This window comes from Pseudophryne corroboree, chromosome 5 (assembly GCF_028390025.1).
Source record: "Pseudophryne corroboree isolate aPseCor3 chromosome 5, aPseCor3.hap2, whole genome shotgun sequence".
Classification (NCBI taxonomy): domain Eukaryota; kingdom Metazoa; phylum Chordata; class Amphibia; order Anura; family Myobatrachidae; genus Pseudophryne; species Pseudophryne corroboree.
The window spans coordinates 643,523,083-643,540,582 of NC_086448.1; the positions used below are offsets into that span (position 1 = coordinate 643,523,083).

Sequence of the window (17,500 nt, forward strand, 5' to 3'; positions counted from 1 at the left end):
GCAGCACATCCAGGGTGCTGCACTTGCACATAGTGATCAGTAGAGCCTAAGCCTGCACAACAGTCATACAACTAGTGATCAGTGCACAAACCTGCATGCTAATTCTCTCTCTTTCACACACACACACACACACACACACACAAAATAAGGATGAAGACACGAGGCCGTACATTAATGACACACAAGGCTGACCAGCACTGCACAAGCCTGCTGTACCTTGCCATGCAGATAGCGCTAGTGATCAGGGTGCCACAGTCCTGCTGCTGGCTGGCTGGGCGAGCTGTGTGCGGGGCTGGTGGCCCTGGACCAGTGTGATGGATGCGGCGCTCACCTGGTGCAGAAGCAGGGCCGCCGCTAGGATGCGGAGGGTCGGCAGCAGGACGCGCACTCCGGGCTGTCTCCGGCACATGGTGTACTGAGGATGGGGCACGATGGCTTCAGGAAAGATGCACAATGACAGATAACGGTGTCCGGGCGCCACACGGCGCTTCTTCTTCTTCTCTGCAGCTGCTGGCTCCTATATGACAGAGGTAGCCCAGCACAGGGAAGCGGCGGCAGCAGCGACACACATAGAGGGGAGACAGGGGGAGGTCATACAAATAATATCCCTGCACACTGTGCCCAGCACACACACATCGGGGGCTTTCCGGAGGATCCTCCTGCAGCTCCCACCCACCCCCCGGGAGGAGTCCCGCGGCTGCGTCCTCGCTCCGGCTATAGATTGGAGGAGATCCTCTGCCTTTTGTCTGCCACCTTGTATTCCACCGGCAGATAACGGGAGAGTGACACAGATCCGGCAGGGGCGGCTGCTATCGTGGGATGCTGTGTGCCAGCCGCCGCAGCCCTGGCTCAGTCCTCCTCCTCCTCGGTGAGTCCCGGCTGCTGCTCTCTGCTGCTGCTGGTCCACTACTCCGCCAGCATCACCCGCTCCCTCCTCACACACTGATAACAATACAAGGCGCTGGCTGGATGAGTCCCGGGGGGCTGGCAGCTCCTCCTCTCCCCCTCCTGTCACACTATCCAAACACACAAGTACTCCGCCGTGAGGTGCACAGTGACATGCCGCCGGTGTACACGCATCCTCACACGCTGCTTATGCACATGTCAGTGGCAGACGTGCGCTATTACGCCAGGCGTTATGCACTTGCGCTAATCTTCGGTGAGATGACAAAAGGTGCCCGGGCCACAGTGTATATACGTACATGCAGTATATATTACAGAATAAACTGCAATGGGAGCACGCTATACTCTGTACGTGACTACTTGGATGTTGTTACAATGAGAGAGTGTTAGTCATAAAAAGGGACCATTAGTGCCCAGAACATGAATTCATTCCATTAAGAGTTAAATGAACATTCTGTTAGGGTGTTAAAGATAATGGCCCTCATTCCGAGCTGTTCGCTCGCAAGCTGCTTTTAGCAGCATTGCACACGCTAAGCCGCCGCCTACTGGGAGTGAATCTTCGCTTATCAAAATTGCGAACGAAAGGTTCTCAAAATTGCGAATAGAAATTTCTTTGCAGTTTCTGAGTAGCTCGATACTTACTCTGCCACTGCGATCAGTTCAGTCAGTTTCGTTCCTGGTTTGACGTCACAAACACACCCAGCGTTCACCCAGACACTCCCCCGTTACTCCAGCCACTCCCGCGTTTTTCCCAGAAACGGTAGCGTTTTTTCACACACTCCCATAAAACGGCAAGTTTCCCCCCAGAAACACCCACTTCCTGTCAATCACACTCCGATCTCCAGAACGAAGAAAAAAACTCGTAATACCGTGAGTAAAATACCAAACTTCATAGCAAATTTACTTGGCGCAGTCGCAGTGCGAACATTGCGCATGCGCAATTAGCGGAAAATCGCTGCGATGCGAAGAAAATTACAGAGCGAACAACTTGGAATGACCACCAATGTACTGCACATGGCAAAAGCAGCTTTGTAGCATGCATGTTATGGAGAGCGGCACATACTGTATGACACTAGTATGACCATTATGAAGTTTAACTTCATCATTTTGACAAATGTATGCATGCTAAGAGCTAACTGACCTTTAAGGGCTTGTAAATTGTAAATTCAGATATAGTTATTGGCAGTATAGAAGTTAATTAGTTGGGGGTGGACACAATTCACAGTTCTGTCTACATTGCAAGTGTTGCCTCACCCCCCCCCCCCCCCCCCCTTCCACTTTCCCCCGTAATATTGCACAGGAGAACTTGCAATGTTTAGGCTACCGTAGATGACTGATGCTGCTGCTATGTGCGCAGTCGGGCATTTTGGAAATACCCTGCAGCAATTCACACTGAAATGAATTCCCCCCACTACATGTATACAATTGGAAAAACGAAAAACATAACCCCCCACACACACATGCACACACCCACATATATATATAATATTCCCCAATGTCTCTTTACACATTATTTCCATGTCTGTTATGCCCTTCTACAGAATCCTTTTCCTACTCCTCTCTATCACATACAAGGCCCTCTCCAACTCCACATCTCCAGCCTCATCTCCATACTGTACACACTCCTTTCCAGGATCCTCTCTGGGTTGGCCAGTAGCCATCACCTTTCCTCCCCTCTGGTTACCACACTCCAGAATCCAAGATTTCTCCTGTGCTGCTCCTCACCATTCGAACAATCAGACTCCCCCTCAGCCTGCACAGCTTCAAGCGGGTTTTGAAAACCCACCTGTTCAAAAAAGCATATCTGTCCACCACTTAACCATGTCACCACACGGTCTACCTCACCTTCTTGCACCCTCCAATTCTCCCACTTCTGCTTTCTTCCCTTAGCTCCCATTATACTGACTCCCTCCTTATGTCTACAATTTTATACCCCCTTCCATTTAGACTATAAGATCTATGAGCAGGGCCCTCCTCCCTCTTGTTCTCACGTCTTGCTCACCAGCTTCACTCTGTGCTTCCACAGGCTCTCTTCCGCCAGACTCATTCCTTTGAATATTTCCATTGCTTTGTTGAATATTTCCATTGCACCCCTTGCATCAGTGGCTGTGTCTAACCCATGTCACTTTATGGGCGAGATGTACTAAGTTGTGGAGAGTGATAAAGTGGATAGAGATAAAATACCAACCAACCAGGTCAAAATTTTAATTTTTCAAGCTCAGCCTGCAACATCACAGTTAGTAGCTGGCTCCATTCTGTCTCTCTTCGAAACTTAAGGGCCGTATTCACGGCCTGATTTTGGGAGAGATGTGTGCGATTCGCTCAGCACACATCTCTCCCCCCACTCAGCACAGCGCGATGTGTGCTGAGCGTGCGGGGGGGCGCTCATTTCACCCAGCGGGTGAAGGGAGCGACCTGCAAGATTGGCCATTCTATCACCAGCGATAGCGATGTGCGGGGCTGCACTTCACTATCGCTGTGAGGGGTACACACGGAGTGATCTCTGCTTAAAATCTAAGCAATCTAGTCAGATTGCTTAGATTATAAACAGCGATCGCTCCGTGAGTACCCCCCTTTATGGCCAGATTCAGATTTGTTAGCAAAGCAAAAAAGCACACAACTGGGCAAAACCATGTTGCACTGTAGGTGGGGCAGATGTGCAGAGAGCTTTAGATTTGGGTGGGGTGTGTTCAAACTGAAATCTGAATTGCAGTGTAAAAATAAAGCTGTCTAACATTTGTGGGCTACTTGCAAAAGCAACCAGTATTTACCTTGCACAGTAACAATATAACCCGTTCAAATCTAAATCTCTCTGCTTGTTACATCTGCCCCACCTGCAGTGCAGCAAGTTTTGCCCAGCTGTGTGCCTTTTTACTTTGCTAAAAACCTGAATCAGGCTTTTTGTACATAGACCCCTATGTTCCTTACCACATATATATACAGATGTGTCTTCATACATCTAGCCTCAATACGCAATGCAGCGCAAGATGTCTGAGTAAGCCACAAGGTCCCGTGCAACTCTTCTAATGTCGGGTGTCTTTTTTGCCGAAAATGTGACTTTATTCACAATGTGGTTAGTACGCACACGGAGACTGTTCTGATTAGTTTGATATATGATGCTTGTATATTATGTGTGACTGAGGGGCCTATTTATCACCATCCGCATCCATGATGCGGATGACAGGTGATAAAATCACCCAAACTTGCACTGCGATAATTGATTACATTGCAGGCATGTATCAATAATCGCATGCAGGGACAGAGCTTGCGGTCAAGCTCTGTCCCTGCGATGACACTCCGCAGCAACATCTGGGTATTTTTCAGAAAAAATACCCCGATGTCCTACTGCGCATGCGCCGACATTGGCCCTCCCTCCGCCGCCCAGTCACCTCCCCGCCGCGACTACCCCCGCCCGTCGCGGACCCCCCGTTACCCCAGCAGATCAGTATACTTACCTGTCCAGGGAGCCGGTCCGCGCTACTTCTGCTTGGCACCAGATCCTGTGCGCTGCGGTGACACCCGGTGCTGTAAAGTGTGCTGCCGCTTTGCAGTGTCACTTTACTGCATCAGGGTCACAGTGCAGCACATGGGGGACCCGGCGCCCGGCAGCGCTCACTGGAGCAGTAAACACCGGCTCCCTGGACAGGTGAGTATGTTTGTTTGTTTTTTTCTTTTTACACATTGATCAGCTTGTGTGTCCATCTGACACACAGAGCTGATCACTGGAGCTGGGTCCCGCTCAGCTTTCTCTGCCAGGGGCAGAGAAAGCTGGGCAAATGCCTACCTATCGCAGTGCTGCTCTGTGATCTTGCCAGCCTGAGCTGGCGAGATTATCACAGGGCACACTGCTGTGTTTTTTCACATTTTTTTTAGTAAATCTGGTCAGATCGCATTTCCCATTCTAAGTATGGGGAAATGCGATGTGACTTACTAAAAAAAAGTGAATTAAAGGGCTTGGAGCAGTTTTTCATGAAATCTGCTCCAAATGCCCTTTAATACATTCAGGTGATACTAAAATAACGTGAAAAGGGTGTGAAAACACTCTTTTTCACATTATTTTTGTAAAAAATAATGTTAATAAATAGACCCCTGAGTCTGTATACGGAGCAGAAAGTACTTGAATTGAAAAAGAGCTGTGGATGCTACATTGTAGCACTTTATATACAGATTCATAGATTTAGGGACAGATGTATAAAGCTGTGATAAGTGCAAGGTGATAACGCTCCAGCCAATCATCATGGATTTGAAAAATGACAGGAGCTGAGACTGGCTGGTGCGTTATCACCTTGCAATTGTCACTGCTTTATCATTTCTTTATCCCTTCTCCAGGCTTAATACATCTGCCCCTCAGTTACACACACAGATATACAAGTGTCTTATCAATCAGCAGTTTCCTGGTGTGTTGTAGTCACTTTGCATTATAACTATTGATGGGCATACACTATACAAAGGCCAGATCTTACTGGTTGGAATGAAAATCTGGTAATGGATGAGAGCAAATGACAATTGACAGTTTGCTCCAAAACACTGGAAAGTGTACAAAAAATCCATGATTTAACCAATTTGTCTGAGAAACAGGTTTTGACCATTTTCCATTGTTTGGGAGCAAATGTTCGATTGTTATTTGCTCTAATCCATTACCAGATTTTCTTACTAACCAGCCAGATCTGGCAGATTATCTGCCAGATAACTGTATAGTGTATGCCCAGCATAAGATGCATTTGCGGCAAAAAAAGATGCAAGAAAGACCCACAACTCTTGAAGATTTACACATGACCTGGCATGCCAAAACGAGCTGTTTGTCAGAAGCAAATTTTGTCGGAAGCCAATAAACCACTTAACTGACGATTTTTTTATCCAAAAACTGCTCAGAAATTGTTTTTTTTTTTTATGAGTGAATCAGGTGAAGAACATGTATTAATCTTATCCAAAATTATTTGATTTAAAAAAATATATTTAAAAAAAAAAATATTTGTAAAAAAATGTTTCCCCTCAAACATCGGAACATCGGTAGGCAACATCGGAACAATGGTAACATCGAAAACATTGCATCCATGGTGACTTTCATTTTAACAGCCGTGACAGCCGCCAGGTACACAGGAGGGGCTTTACACTTTCCCACTTTCCCAGCGGCTGCTATTTTCTCCAGTCACCGGCAGATTGTCCCATACATCTACAGTCTCCAAACACTTCTGCTATTTCCCATACAGTACTTACTTATCAGATACTACTGAAAATCAACCAATCACAACATTATCTACAACCAAAACTGTATCAGGGTAGAAGTAAAAAAAGGCTCACAGGGGAGCACAGGCCACATGCAGAGACGCACTCTGTAGCGGAGAGAAGGAGCCTGATTCTGATACACACGTATCCACACATGCTTTTCCACACGACCGCAGCAGACTACCTTTGTCCTTATGCTAATGTAAGAATCTGCCCATGTAGGCTGAATATCAGTGCATCTGCATGTTTAAGTTAATTCTGCCCACTGATTTAAGAACTCCTCAGATATAAGGCACTGGTTGCTAATTAAACCCATGACCCCAGTGCTATGAGGCAGCAAAGCTTACCATTACACCACCAAAATGGGCCTAATTCAGACCTGATCGCAGCAGCAAATTTGTTAGCTAATGGGCAAAACCTTGTTGCACTGCAGTGGGGGCGGGATGCTGGACGGAATCCCGGCGGTCGGAATACCGACACCGAAATCCCGACCGGCACAATCCCAACATATTCTACCATAAATTACTGTGCCGAGCGTAACGAGGCACTGTGCCCGCAGTGTGGCGAGCGCAGCGAGCCCGCAAGGGGCTGCGTTCCGCTCGCTACCCCTGTCGGGATTGTGCTGGTCGGGATTCTGGTGTCGGTATTCCGACCGCCGGGATCCCGTCCAGTGGGATTTCGTACTGATCCCGGGGGAGGGCAGATATAACATGTGCAGAGAGAGTTAGATTTGGGTGGGGTGTGTGCAAACTGAAATCTAAATTGCAGTGTAAAAATAAAGCAGCCAGTATTTACCCTGCACAGAAACAAAATAACCCACCCAAATCTAACTCTCTCTGTACATGTTATATCTGCCATACCTGCAGTGCACATGGTTTTGCCCATTAGCTAACAAATTTGCTGCTGCGATCAGATCTGAATTAGGATCCCTATGGGGGTCATTCCGAGTTGATCGCTAGCTGCCGTTGTTCACGGCGTAGCGATCAGTGAAAAAAATGGCTAATCTGCTCATGCGTATGCACCGCAATGCTCATGCGCGTCGTACAGATACGAAGTCCATTGTGGTTTTGCACTGGTTCTAGCGACAATTCCAACCGCACACCCGAACGCAAGGAGATTGACAGAAAGAGGGCGTTTATGGGTGTCAACTGACCGTTTTCTGGGAGTGTTTGTAAAAACGCAGGCGTGGCCGGGCGTTTGCTGGGTGGGTATCTGACATCACTACCGTGTCACTCGTCGCAGCAATCATCGCACAGGATAAGTAACTACAGGGCTGGTCTTGTTTTGCACAAAATGTGTTTGCAGGCACTCTGCTGTACAGGCGGTCGCACTCCTGCAAAGCGAAAATACACTCCCCCGTGGGCGGTGACTATGCGTGTGCACGGCTGCTAAAAACTGCCAGCGAGCGATCAACTCGGAATGACCCCCAATGTCCCCGGTAATTTTCCCTTGCCTGTTGGCCCAAACATTCCATGGAAGCAGCAGTAGAAGTGGTTGTTGCCCCTATCATCAGTTTCTGCTAGCTTCCACCACTGCTCATGTCACTGGTGTACATGGGGAAATTCCCCAGTCAATGTTATAGATTGAAGGAGTCTCAAACAGTTAAACCAGATCTGTGATAATATCTATGACCTGAGAAACATTACACTGGCCACTAAAGCAAGGATGGATAGTCTTGTTGAAGCTTTTCAAGTAAAGAGCTTCTGTTACATAGGGTGCTTTCGGTTACATTAAACCACTAATGTAAAACAAATGTACATTTCTTCTGATCCGTTTCTAAAATATTTGTTAAAATCTATAATGCCCCGGAAAGCTCAGACCTTTGCATGTATTTCCTTTTCTTTAAACTACTTATGACTTTGAGTCATTTGTTCTATGTCTCTGAAAAATGTTTTAAAATTCTTTAAAAAAGTGTATTTTAAGCCATACCTTTCTAAGTTTTGCAATACATATACAGTAGATGTGTTCTCATACACCTACCCTCAATAAGCCACGCAACGTGAGATGCCTGGCGGGAGTGAGCCATCAGATCCCATGCAAATCAGATACTACAAGGATGCACAAGGAGCCTGTGCTGAATAATATAATATGCAACACTTGTATATCTGTGTGTGCGACTAAAGGGTCTATTCATGAGACACAATGGAACTTGGTAGGGAAAAAAGCTGTGGCTGCTGCATTGTAGCACTTTGTTTACAGATTTAGACTCAGTCGCACAGATATACAGTATAAGTGTCGCACAGTCTCCTAGTGCATCCTAGTCACTTGACACTGCATCTAAGACGCATTTCCAGGTGAAAAGATGCCTGATGCTAGCAGAGTCTCACGGGACCTGATGCGCCGAGAGGGTCTGTTTGGCACGACTGCAGCAACATGTATGAGGCATACTTACCTACTTTTGAAAAAGCATTTCAGGGAGATGTGAAAGTAACACCTATAAGCGTGGACGTGTACTGCTACATCTGAGAGGCGTGTCATAAAAATGACTTACATCCAAATGTAAATCTCATCCTAACCCTCTTTTCTACGCTCTCTATGTACCCCATCTGTGTCACCCCTGTCTGTCTACCCCTCCCCTTTAGAATGTAAGCTCTCACGAGCAGGGCCTTCTTCCCTCATGTGCTTATCCTTTCTTACTTTAATAATCTTCAACTGCATCAACTCCAGCAGTCTTCTGCCACCTGATACTTATTCCACTGTCATCTGCTGATGTAACTATGTTTCTCTGACGTCCTAGTGGATGCTGGGGACTCCGTAAGGACCATGGGGAATAGCGGCTCCGCAGGAGTCTGGGCACAAAAGTAAAGCTTTAGGACTACCTGGTGTGCACTGGCTCCTCCCCCTATGACCCTCCTCCAAGCCTCAGTTAGATTTTTGTGCCCGAACGAGAAGGGTGCACACTAGGTGGCTCTCCTGAGCTGCTTAGTGAAAAATTTAGTTTTAGGTTTTTTATTTTCAGTGAGACCTGCTGGCAACAGGCTCACTGCATCGAGGGACTAAGGGGAGAAGAAGCGAACTCACCTGCGTGCAGAGTGGATTGGGCTTCTTAGGCTACTGGACACCATTAGCTCCAGAGGGATCGAACACAGGCCCAGCCATGGAGTCCGGTCCCAGAGCCGCGCCGCCGGCCCCCTTACAGAGCCAGAAGCAAGAAGAGGTCCGGAAAATCGGCGGCAGAAGACATCCTGTCTTCACCAAGGTAGCGCACAGCACTGCAGCTGTGCGCCATTGCTCCTCAGCACACTTCACACTTCGGTCACTGAGGGTGCAGGGCGCTAGGGGGGGGCGCCCTGAGCAGCAATAAAAACACCTTGGCTGGCGAAAATACATCACATATAGCCCCCAGGGCTATATGGGTGAATTTTAACCCCTGCCAGAATACACAGGAAAAACGGGAGATAAGGCCGCCGAGAAGGGGGCGGAGCCTATCTCCTCAGCACACTGGCGTCATTTTCCCTCACAGCTCCGTTGGAGGGAAGCTCCCTGGCTCTCCCCTGCAGTCACTACACTACAGAAAGGGTTAAAAAAGATAGGGGGGCACTAATTAGGCGCAGTATTAAAAATACAGCAGCTATAAGGGGAAAAACACTTATATAAGGTTATCCCTGTATATATATAGCGCTCTGGTGTGTGCTGGCAAACTCTCCCTCTGTCTCCCCAAAGGGCTAGTGGGGTCCTGTCCTCTATCAGAGCATTCCCTGTGTGTGTGCTGTGTGTCGGTACGTTTGTGTCGACATGTATGAGGAGGAAAATGATGTGGAGACGGAGCAAATTGCCTGTAATAGTGATGTCACCCCCTAGGGGGTCGACACCTGAGTGGATGAACTGTTGGAAGGAATTACGTGACAGTGTCAGCTCTGTATAAAAGACAGTGGTTGACATGAGACAGCCGGCTACTCAGCTTGTGCCTGTCCAGACGTCTCATAGGCCATCAGGGGCTCTAAAACGCCCGTTACCTCAGATGGCAGATACAGACGCCGACACGGATACTGACTCCAGTGTCGACGGTGAAGAGACAAATGTGACTTCCAGTAGGGCCACACGTTACATGATTGAGGCAATGAAAAATGTTTTACACATTTCTGATAATACGAGTACCACCAAAAAGGGGTATTATGTTCGGTGAGGAAAAACTACCTGTAGTTTTCCTGAATCTGAGAAATTAAATGAGGTGTGTGATGATGCGTGGGTTTCCCCCGATAACAACTGATAATTTCTAAAATGTTATTGGCATTATATCCTTTCCCGCCAGAGGTTAGGGTGCGTTGGGAAACACCCCCTAGGGTGGGTAAAGCGCTCACACGCTTGTAAGAACAAGGGCTCTACCCTCTCCTGAGATGGCCGTCCTTAAGGATCCTGCTGATAGAAAGCAGGAGGGTATCCTAAAATGTATTTACACACATACTGGTGTTATACTGCGACCAGCAATCGCCTCAGCCTGGATGTGCAGTGCTGGGTTGGCGTGGTCGGATTCCCTGACTGAAAATATTGATACCCTAGATAGGGACAGTATATTATTGCCTATAGAGCATTTAAAAGATGCATTTCTATATATGCGTGATGCACAGCGGAATATTTGCCGACTGGCATCAAGTGTAAGTGCGTTGTCCATTTCTGCCAGAAGAGGGTTATGGACACGACAGTGGTCAGGTGATGCGGATTCCAAACGGCATTTGGAAGTATTGCCTTATAAAGGGGAGGAGTTATTTGGGGTCGGTCTTTCAGACCTGGTGGCCACGGCAACAGCTGGGAAATCCACGTTTGTACCCCAGGTCGCCTCTCAACATAAGAAGACGCCGTATTATCAGGCGCAGTCCTTTCGTTCCCAGAAGGGCAAGGGGGCAAAAGGTTCCTCATTTCTGCCCCGTGACAGAGGGAGAGGAAAAAGGCTGCAGAAATCAGCCAGTTCCCAGGAACAGAAGCCCTCTCCCGCCTCTGCCAAGCCCTCAGCATGACGCTGGGGCTTTACAAGCAGACTCAGGCACGGTGGGGGCCCGTCTCAATGAATTTCAGCGCGCAGTGGGCTCACTCGCAAGTAGACCCCTGGATCCTTCAGGTGATATCTCAGGGGTACAAATTGGAATTCGAGACGTCTCCCCCTCGCCGTTTTCCTAAAGTCGGCTTTACCGACGTCTCCCTCTGACAGGGAGGCAGTTTTGGAAGCCATTCACAAGCTGTATTCCCAGCAGGTGATAATCAAGGTACCCCTCCTGCAACAGGGAACGGGGTATTATTCCACACTGTTGTGGTACCAAAGCCGGACGGCTCGATGAGACCGATTCTAAATCTAAAATCTTTGAACACTTACATACGGAGGTTCAAATTCAAGATGGAGTCACTCAGAGCAGTGATTGCGAACCTGGAAGAAGGGGACTACATGATGTCTCGGGACATCAAGGATGCTTACCTTCATGTCCCAATTTACCCTTCTCACCAAGGGTACCTCAGGTTTGTGGTACAGAACTGTCACTATCAGTTTCAGACGCTGCCGTTTGGATGGTCCACGGCACCCCGGGTCTTTACCAAGGTAACGGCCGAAATGATGATACTCCTTCGAAGGAAGGGAGTTTTAGTTATCCCTTACTTGGACGATCTCCTGATAAGGGTAAGATCCAGAGAACAGTTGGAGGTCGGTGTAGCACTATCTCAGGTAGTGTTGCGGCAGCACGGTTGGATTCTCAATATTCCAAAATCGCAGCTGGTTCCGACGACTCGTCTTCTGTTCCTAGGGATGATCCTGGACACAGTCCAGAAAAAGGTGTTTCTCCCGGAGGAGAAAGCCAGGGAGTTATCCGAGCTAGTCAGGAACCTCCTAAAACCGAGCCAAGTCTCAGTGCATCAATGCACAAGGGTTCTGGGAAAAATGGTGGCTTCCTACGAAGCAATCCCATTCGGCAGATTCCACGCAAGAACTTTCCAGTGGGACCTGCTGGACAAATGGTCCGGGTCGCATCTTCAGATGCATCAGCGGATAACCCTGTCACCAAGGACAAGGGTGTCCCTCCTGTGGTGGTTGCAGAGTGCTCATCTTCTAGAGGGCCGCAGATTCGGCATTCAGGACTGGTTCCTGGTGACCACGGATGCCAGCTGGCGAGGCTGGGGAGCAGTCACACAGGGAAGGAATTTCCAGGGCTTATGGTCAAGCCTGGAGACATCACTTCACATAAATATCCTGAAGCTAAGGGCCATTTACAATGCTCTAAGCTTAGCAAGACCTCTGCTTCAAGGTCAGCCGGTGTTGATCCAGTCGGACAACATCACGGCAGTCACCCACTTAAACAGACAGGGTGGCACAAGAAGCAGGAGGGCAATGGCAGAACCTGCAAGAATTCTTCGCTGGGCGGAAAATCATGTGATAGCACTGTCAGCAGTGTTCATTCCGGGAATGGACAACTGGGAAGCAGACTTCCTCAGCAGACGCTCTGGTAACACCGTGGGTGTACCGGTCAGTGTATGTGTTCCATCCTCTGCCTCTCATACACAAGGTACTGAGAATTATAAGATGGAGAGGAGTAAGCACTATATTCGTGGCTCCGGATTGGCCAAGAAGGACTTGGTAACCGGAACTTCAAGAGATGCTCACGGAGGATCCGTGGCCTCTACCTCTAATAAGGGACCTGCTCCAGCAAGGACCCTGTCTGTTCCAAGACTTACCGCGGCTGCGTTTGACGGCATGGCGGTTGAACGCCGGATCCTGAAGGAAAAAGGCATTCCGGATGAAGTCATCCCTATCCTGATCAAAGCCAGGAAGGATGTAACCGCAAAACATTATCACCGCATTTGGCGTAAATATGTTGCGTGGTGCGAGGCCAGTAAGGCCCGACGGAGGAATTTCAACTGGGTCGATTCCTACATTTCCTGCAAACAGAAGTGTCTATGGGCCTGAAATTGGGGTCCATTAAGGTTCAAATTTCGGCCCTGTCAATTTTCTTCCAAAAAGAACTAGCTTCAGTCCCTGAAGTTCAGACGTTTGTAAAAGGGGTACTGTATATACAGCCTCCTTTTGTGCCTCCAGTGGCACCTTGGGATCTCAATGTAGTTTTTGGGTTCCAAAAGTCACATTGGTTTGAACCACTTAAATCTGTGGAGTTAAAATATCTCACATGGAAGGTGGTCATGCTGTTGGCCCTGGCCTGGGCCAGGCGCGTGTCAGAATTGGCGGCTTTATCCTGTAAAAGCCCTTATCTGATTTTCCATTCGGACAGGGCGGAATTGAGGACTCGTCCTCAGTTTCTCCCTAAGGTGGTTTCAGCGTTTCACCTGAACCAACCTATGGTGGTGCCTGCGGCTACTAGGGACTTGGAGGACTCCAAGTTGCTAGACGTTGTCAGGGCCCTGAAAATATATGTTCCAGGACGGCTGGAGTCAGAAAATCTGACTCGCTGTTTATCCTGTATGCACCCAACAAGCTGGGTGCTCCTGCTTCTAAGCAGACTATTGCTCGTTGGATTTGTAGTACAATTCAGCTTGCACATTCTGTGGCAGGCCTGCCACAGCCAAAAATCTGTAAATGCCCACTCCACAAGGGAGGTGGGCTCATCTTGGGCAGCTGCCCGAGGGGTCTCGGCTTTACAACTTTGCCGAGCAGCTACTTGGTCAGGAGCAAATACGTTTGTAAAATTCTACAAATTTGATACCCTGGCTGAGGAGGACCTGGAGTTCTCTCATTTGGTGCTGCAGAGTCATCCGCACTCTCCCGCCCGTTTGGGAGCTTTGGTATAATCCCCATGGTCCTTACGGAGTCCCCAGCATCCACTAGGACGTCAGAGAAAATAAGAATTTACTTACCGATAATTCTATTTCTCGTAGTCCGTAGTGGATGCTGGGCGCCCATCCCAAGTGCGGATTGTCTGCAATACTGGTACATAGTTATTGTTACCAAAAATCGGGTTATTGCTGTAGTGAGCCATCTTTTCTAGAGGCTCCTCTGTTATCATGCTGTTAACTGGGTTTAGATCACAAGTTATACGGTGTGATTGGTGTGGCTGGTATGAGTCTTACCCGGGATTCAAAATCCTTCCTTATTGTGTACGCTCGTCCGGGCACAGTATCCTAACTGAGGCTTGGAGGAGGGTCATAGGGGGCGGAGCCAGTGCACACCAGGTAGTCCTAAAGCTTTACTTTTGTGCCCAGACTCCTGCGGAGCCGCTATTCCCCATGGTCCTTACGGAGTCCCCAGCATCCACTACGGACTACGAGAAATAGAATTATCGGTAAGTAAATTCTTATTTTATTTACCCTGTACTTGTCCTATACTGTCATCAACTGTAAGTTGCTGTTTTCCTGTTTGATTATTTGTTTATGTATTCGGTAATTGGGCGCTGCGGAACCCTTGTGGCGCCATATAAATAAAGGATAATAATAATAATAATAAATGAGCCCCAAAGTTAGTAAGATCTACTTGCTGCAGAAAAGACACATTTTGCAGAATTTGTTTGTGTATTCGGGGTAATTCAGACCTGATCATTCGCTAGCGTTTTTTGCAGCGCTGCGATCAGGTCAGAACTGCACATGCGTACGCACCGCAATGCACAGTCGCGTTGCACAGGTACAAAGCGGATCGCCGCTCAGCAATAGGTTAGTGCGAAGAATCCATTCGCACGGGCGATCGCAAGGAGATTGACAGTAAGAAGCTGTTTGTGAGTGGCAACTGACTGTTTTCTGGGAGAGGTTGGAAAAACGCAGGCGTGTCCAAGTGTTTGCAGGGAGGGTTCCTGATGTTAATTCCGATCCCGTACAGGCTGAAGTGATCGCAGCGGCTGAGTAAGTCCTGGGCTACTCAGACTGCACAAGATCTGTTCGTACAGCTCTGCTACACATGCGCTCACACAGTTGCAAAGCGAAAATACACTCCCCTATGGACGGTGACTATCTGTCGCAGCAGTACAAAACACCCCTAGCGAGCGATCAGATCTGAATTAGGCCCATTGTGCTTTACAAGAGGTTCCATATACTGTAAGTGGCCACGAGAAACTTTATTTAAAGTGCATGTAGCCATAGGGATCATTGTGCCTCATAACCAATGTAGGGACATGGCACTAATGATCCCATTTGAATGTATGTATCTGTGATTTATTTTTTCCCCCCAGGAATGTAACAGCTGCACAATGGGGTTAAGGTGCAATCAGGGAGGTTGCTTGACTATTCAGGGAACCAGGAAGATTGCTGCTATTTCAGGGAGTCTCCTGCAGAATGAGGGAGGGTAGGCAAGTATGGTATGAGGACACATCTATTAAAAGATTACATTTGTTTGAATTTGCTAGTCATCTTTAGTGCTGATGGGATTCTATTTACTACTTTATTGCACCTTAATGAGGGTACTTTTTGTGACTACAAAATACAAGTTGCAGATCTATACTCTCTGCATTCAAACCAGCCTTTTTCAATAGGGGTTCCGCAAAATATTCAGTTGAGTGTAAGAGTCGATCGAGTGCAGGGAAGTTCCTCATCATGTGACCAATGTCTGGCCACCAGTTTGTGCTTCAGTGAGGTATTTAGAGCGGTGGGCGGCGCTTTACCTCTTCCAAAGGGAGATGTATAAAACCTTAGAGAGAGATAAAGTGGAGAGAGAGAGAGAGAAGGTACCAGCCAATCAGTTTCTGTCATTTTTCAAACACAGCCTGTAAAATATTAGTTAAGTGGATTGGCAGTTAGCTGATTGGTTGGTACTTTATCTCTCTCCCAGTGTGAAAGTTGCAGTCAGTGTGACAGGAGCAGTTCGCAACCCTACTTCTGCCTATCTGCAGCTCTATGTCTCTTGAGTTCCATCAATCCCATCCCTCCTTACAGACTGCTTTCTTTCTGTCACTCATCGTTGTTTTTTTTCTCTCTGTGGTCATGAACAGTGGACCTATCTGATACATGCAGCATTTTCATCCACAAACACCGCCTCTGCGCCTAACTCCTGTGCATTTGCTGTGATAGGTGCCTCAACAGCATTATGTGCAGAAGTTAAGGGCCCCATACACTTACGTAACATGTCCGTCTGACATGTCGCAGGCAATCACCCCGGCAGCCTCCTGGGGGGCCGGATCGTCCAAGATACATTGTATGCTGTCCTTTTGCATACAATGTATTTCGGGCGATCCCAGCCATGCCTGCGGGGATGGACATGATTGAATGTGCAGCGCATTCAGGGGCAGATTTATTAAGCTCGGTGAAGTGATAAAGTGGAAGGTGATAAAGGACCAGCCAGTCAGCTCCTAACTGTCATTTTTCAAACCCAGCCTGTGACATGGTAGTAAGGATCTTATTGGCTGGTCCTTTATCACCTTCCACTTTATCACTTCACCGAGTTTAATAAATCTGCCCCTCAATCTGGAGGATCCGATCCGATGCTCACGGGAATGCGCATCGGATCGGAAACACCTCCAAAATGCCCGATTTTATCCTATATATCGGGCCGAATGCCCGAAATCGTCTGAAAACGGGCATTATCGTTCTAGTGTATGGGGCCCTTACGACCTCCTTCCTGTCTTGTCCCATCAGTAATGGTAGCCCTAGAAAAAAAGAGCTGCTCTGTCACCCTGTATCTATATATCATAGGACCTGTCTTATACCCCTTTCAGACCAAAAATGCAGGAACTAACCCGGGAATTCAGTCCCGGGATCATGCAGGGACATTCCCAGGTTGGGCCCCCATTTACACCAGCATTTGGAGCCGGGACATCCCGGATCGGCACCTTTCATACTGATTCCAGGATGGCCCTGCATTTTATGAGAATGTCATTAGAAATTGCCTTTTTTAAGGCCCACAAATATGAGGTCAATACAGAGAGGGAGGGAGGGAGAGAGGAAGGGAGGGCAGGCCTACTGACCTCATTGCAGCAATCATGGCCGACAGAGTACCACTGTGTATGCCTGTTTTCCTGATTGTTTGGGCTTTACTGCTGTTTGACCCAGCAAATGAGAGTCTGATGCAGCTTCTGACTCTGTGCTCTATAGTGCAGAGTTATACCTGGAGGAGGAGAGCTTTATTTTTGGCAGAGAGGGCCAGGACTCGGCGCCAGTATTTGCGCAGGAGGAGAACCCTGATTTCGCAGACTCTGGCTTCTGTTATGCGAATGAGTACCGCGACCGAGCGAAGAATGTGGACCAGAGACTGCCCTCATGGTGATGTTTTCATGGAGACTGTGGAGGCTTATCAAGATGAAGAGTGGATGACCCGCTTTCGCATGTCACGTCCAACGTTTCAATACCTGCTGGACCTACTCTCCCCTGCACTTATTATGCAGACCACCCACTACTGGGCACCCATCCAGCCAAGGAGGAGACTGGTGATTGCGCTGTGGTGGTATGCTACACCAGGAGAGTACCGTACAATCTCCTGGTTGTTAGGTATTGGAATCTCCACTGTCTGCAGTGTTATACA

The 17,500-nt window shown here is 48.1% G+C and overlaps 1 protein-coding gene across 2 annotated transcripts in view; it reads right to left on the bottom strand.

Annotated features, from left to right (window-relative positions):
- The window catches only part of CDH2 (cadherin 2), a 409,683-nt gene that overhangs the window by 390,415 nt on the left and 1,768 nt on the right, over positions 1–17,500 (bottom strand). Inside the window, exon 1 of one of the 2 annotated variants that reach the window (XM_063923642.1) lies at positions 332–415. The exons of the other annotated variant lie outside the window; for it this stretch is intronic. Within the exon in view, the coding sequence (XP_063779712.1) occupies positions 332–409 (78 nt within the window). The 5' untranslated portion in view covers positions 410–415. Of the gene's footprint in view, positions 1–331; positions 416–17,500 lie in introns of those variants that run through there. 2 annotated transcript variants of the gene reach the window in all.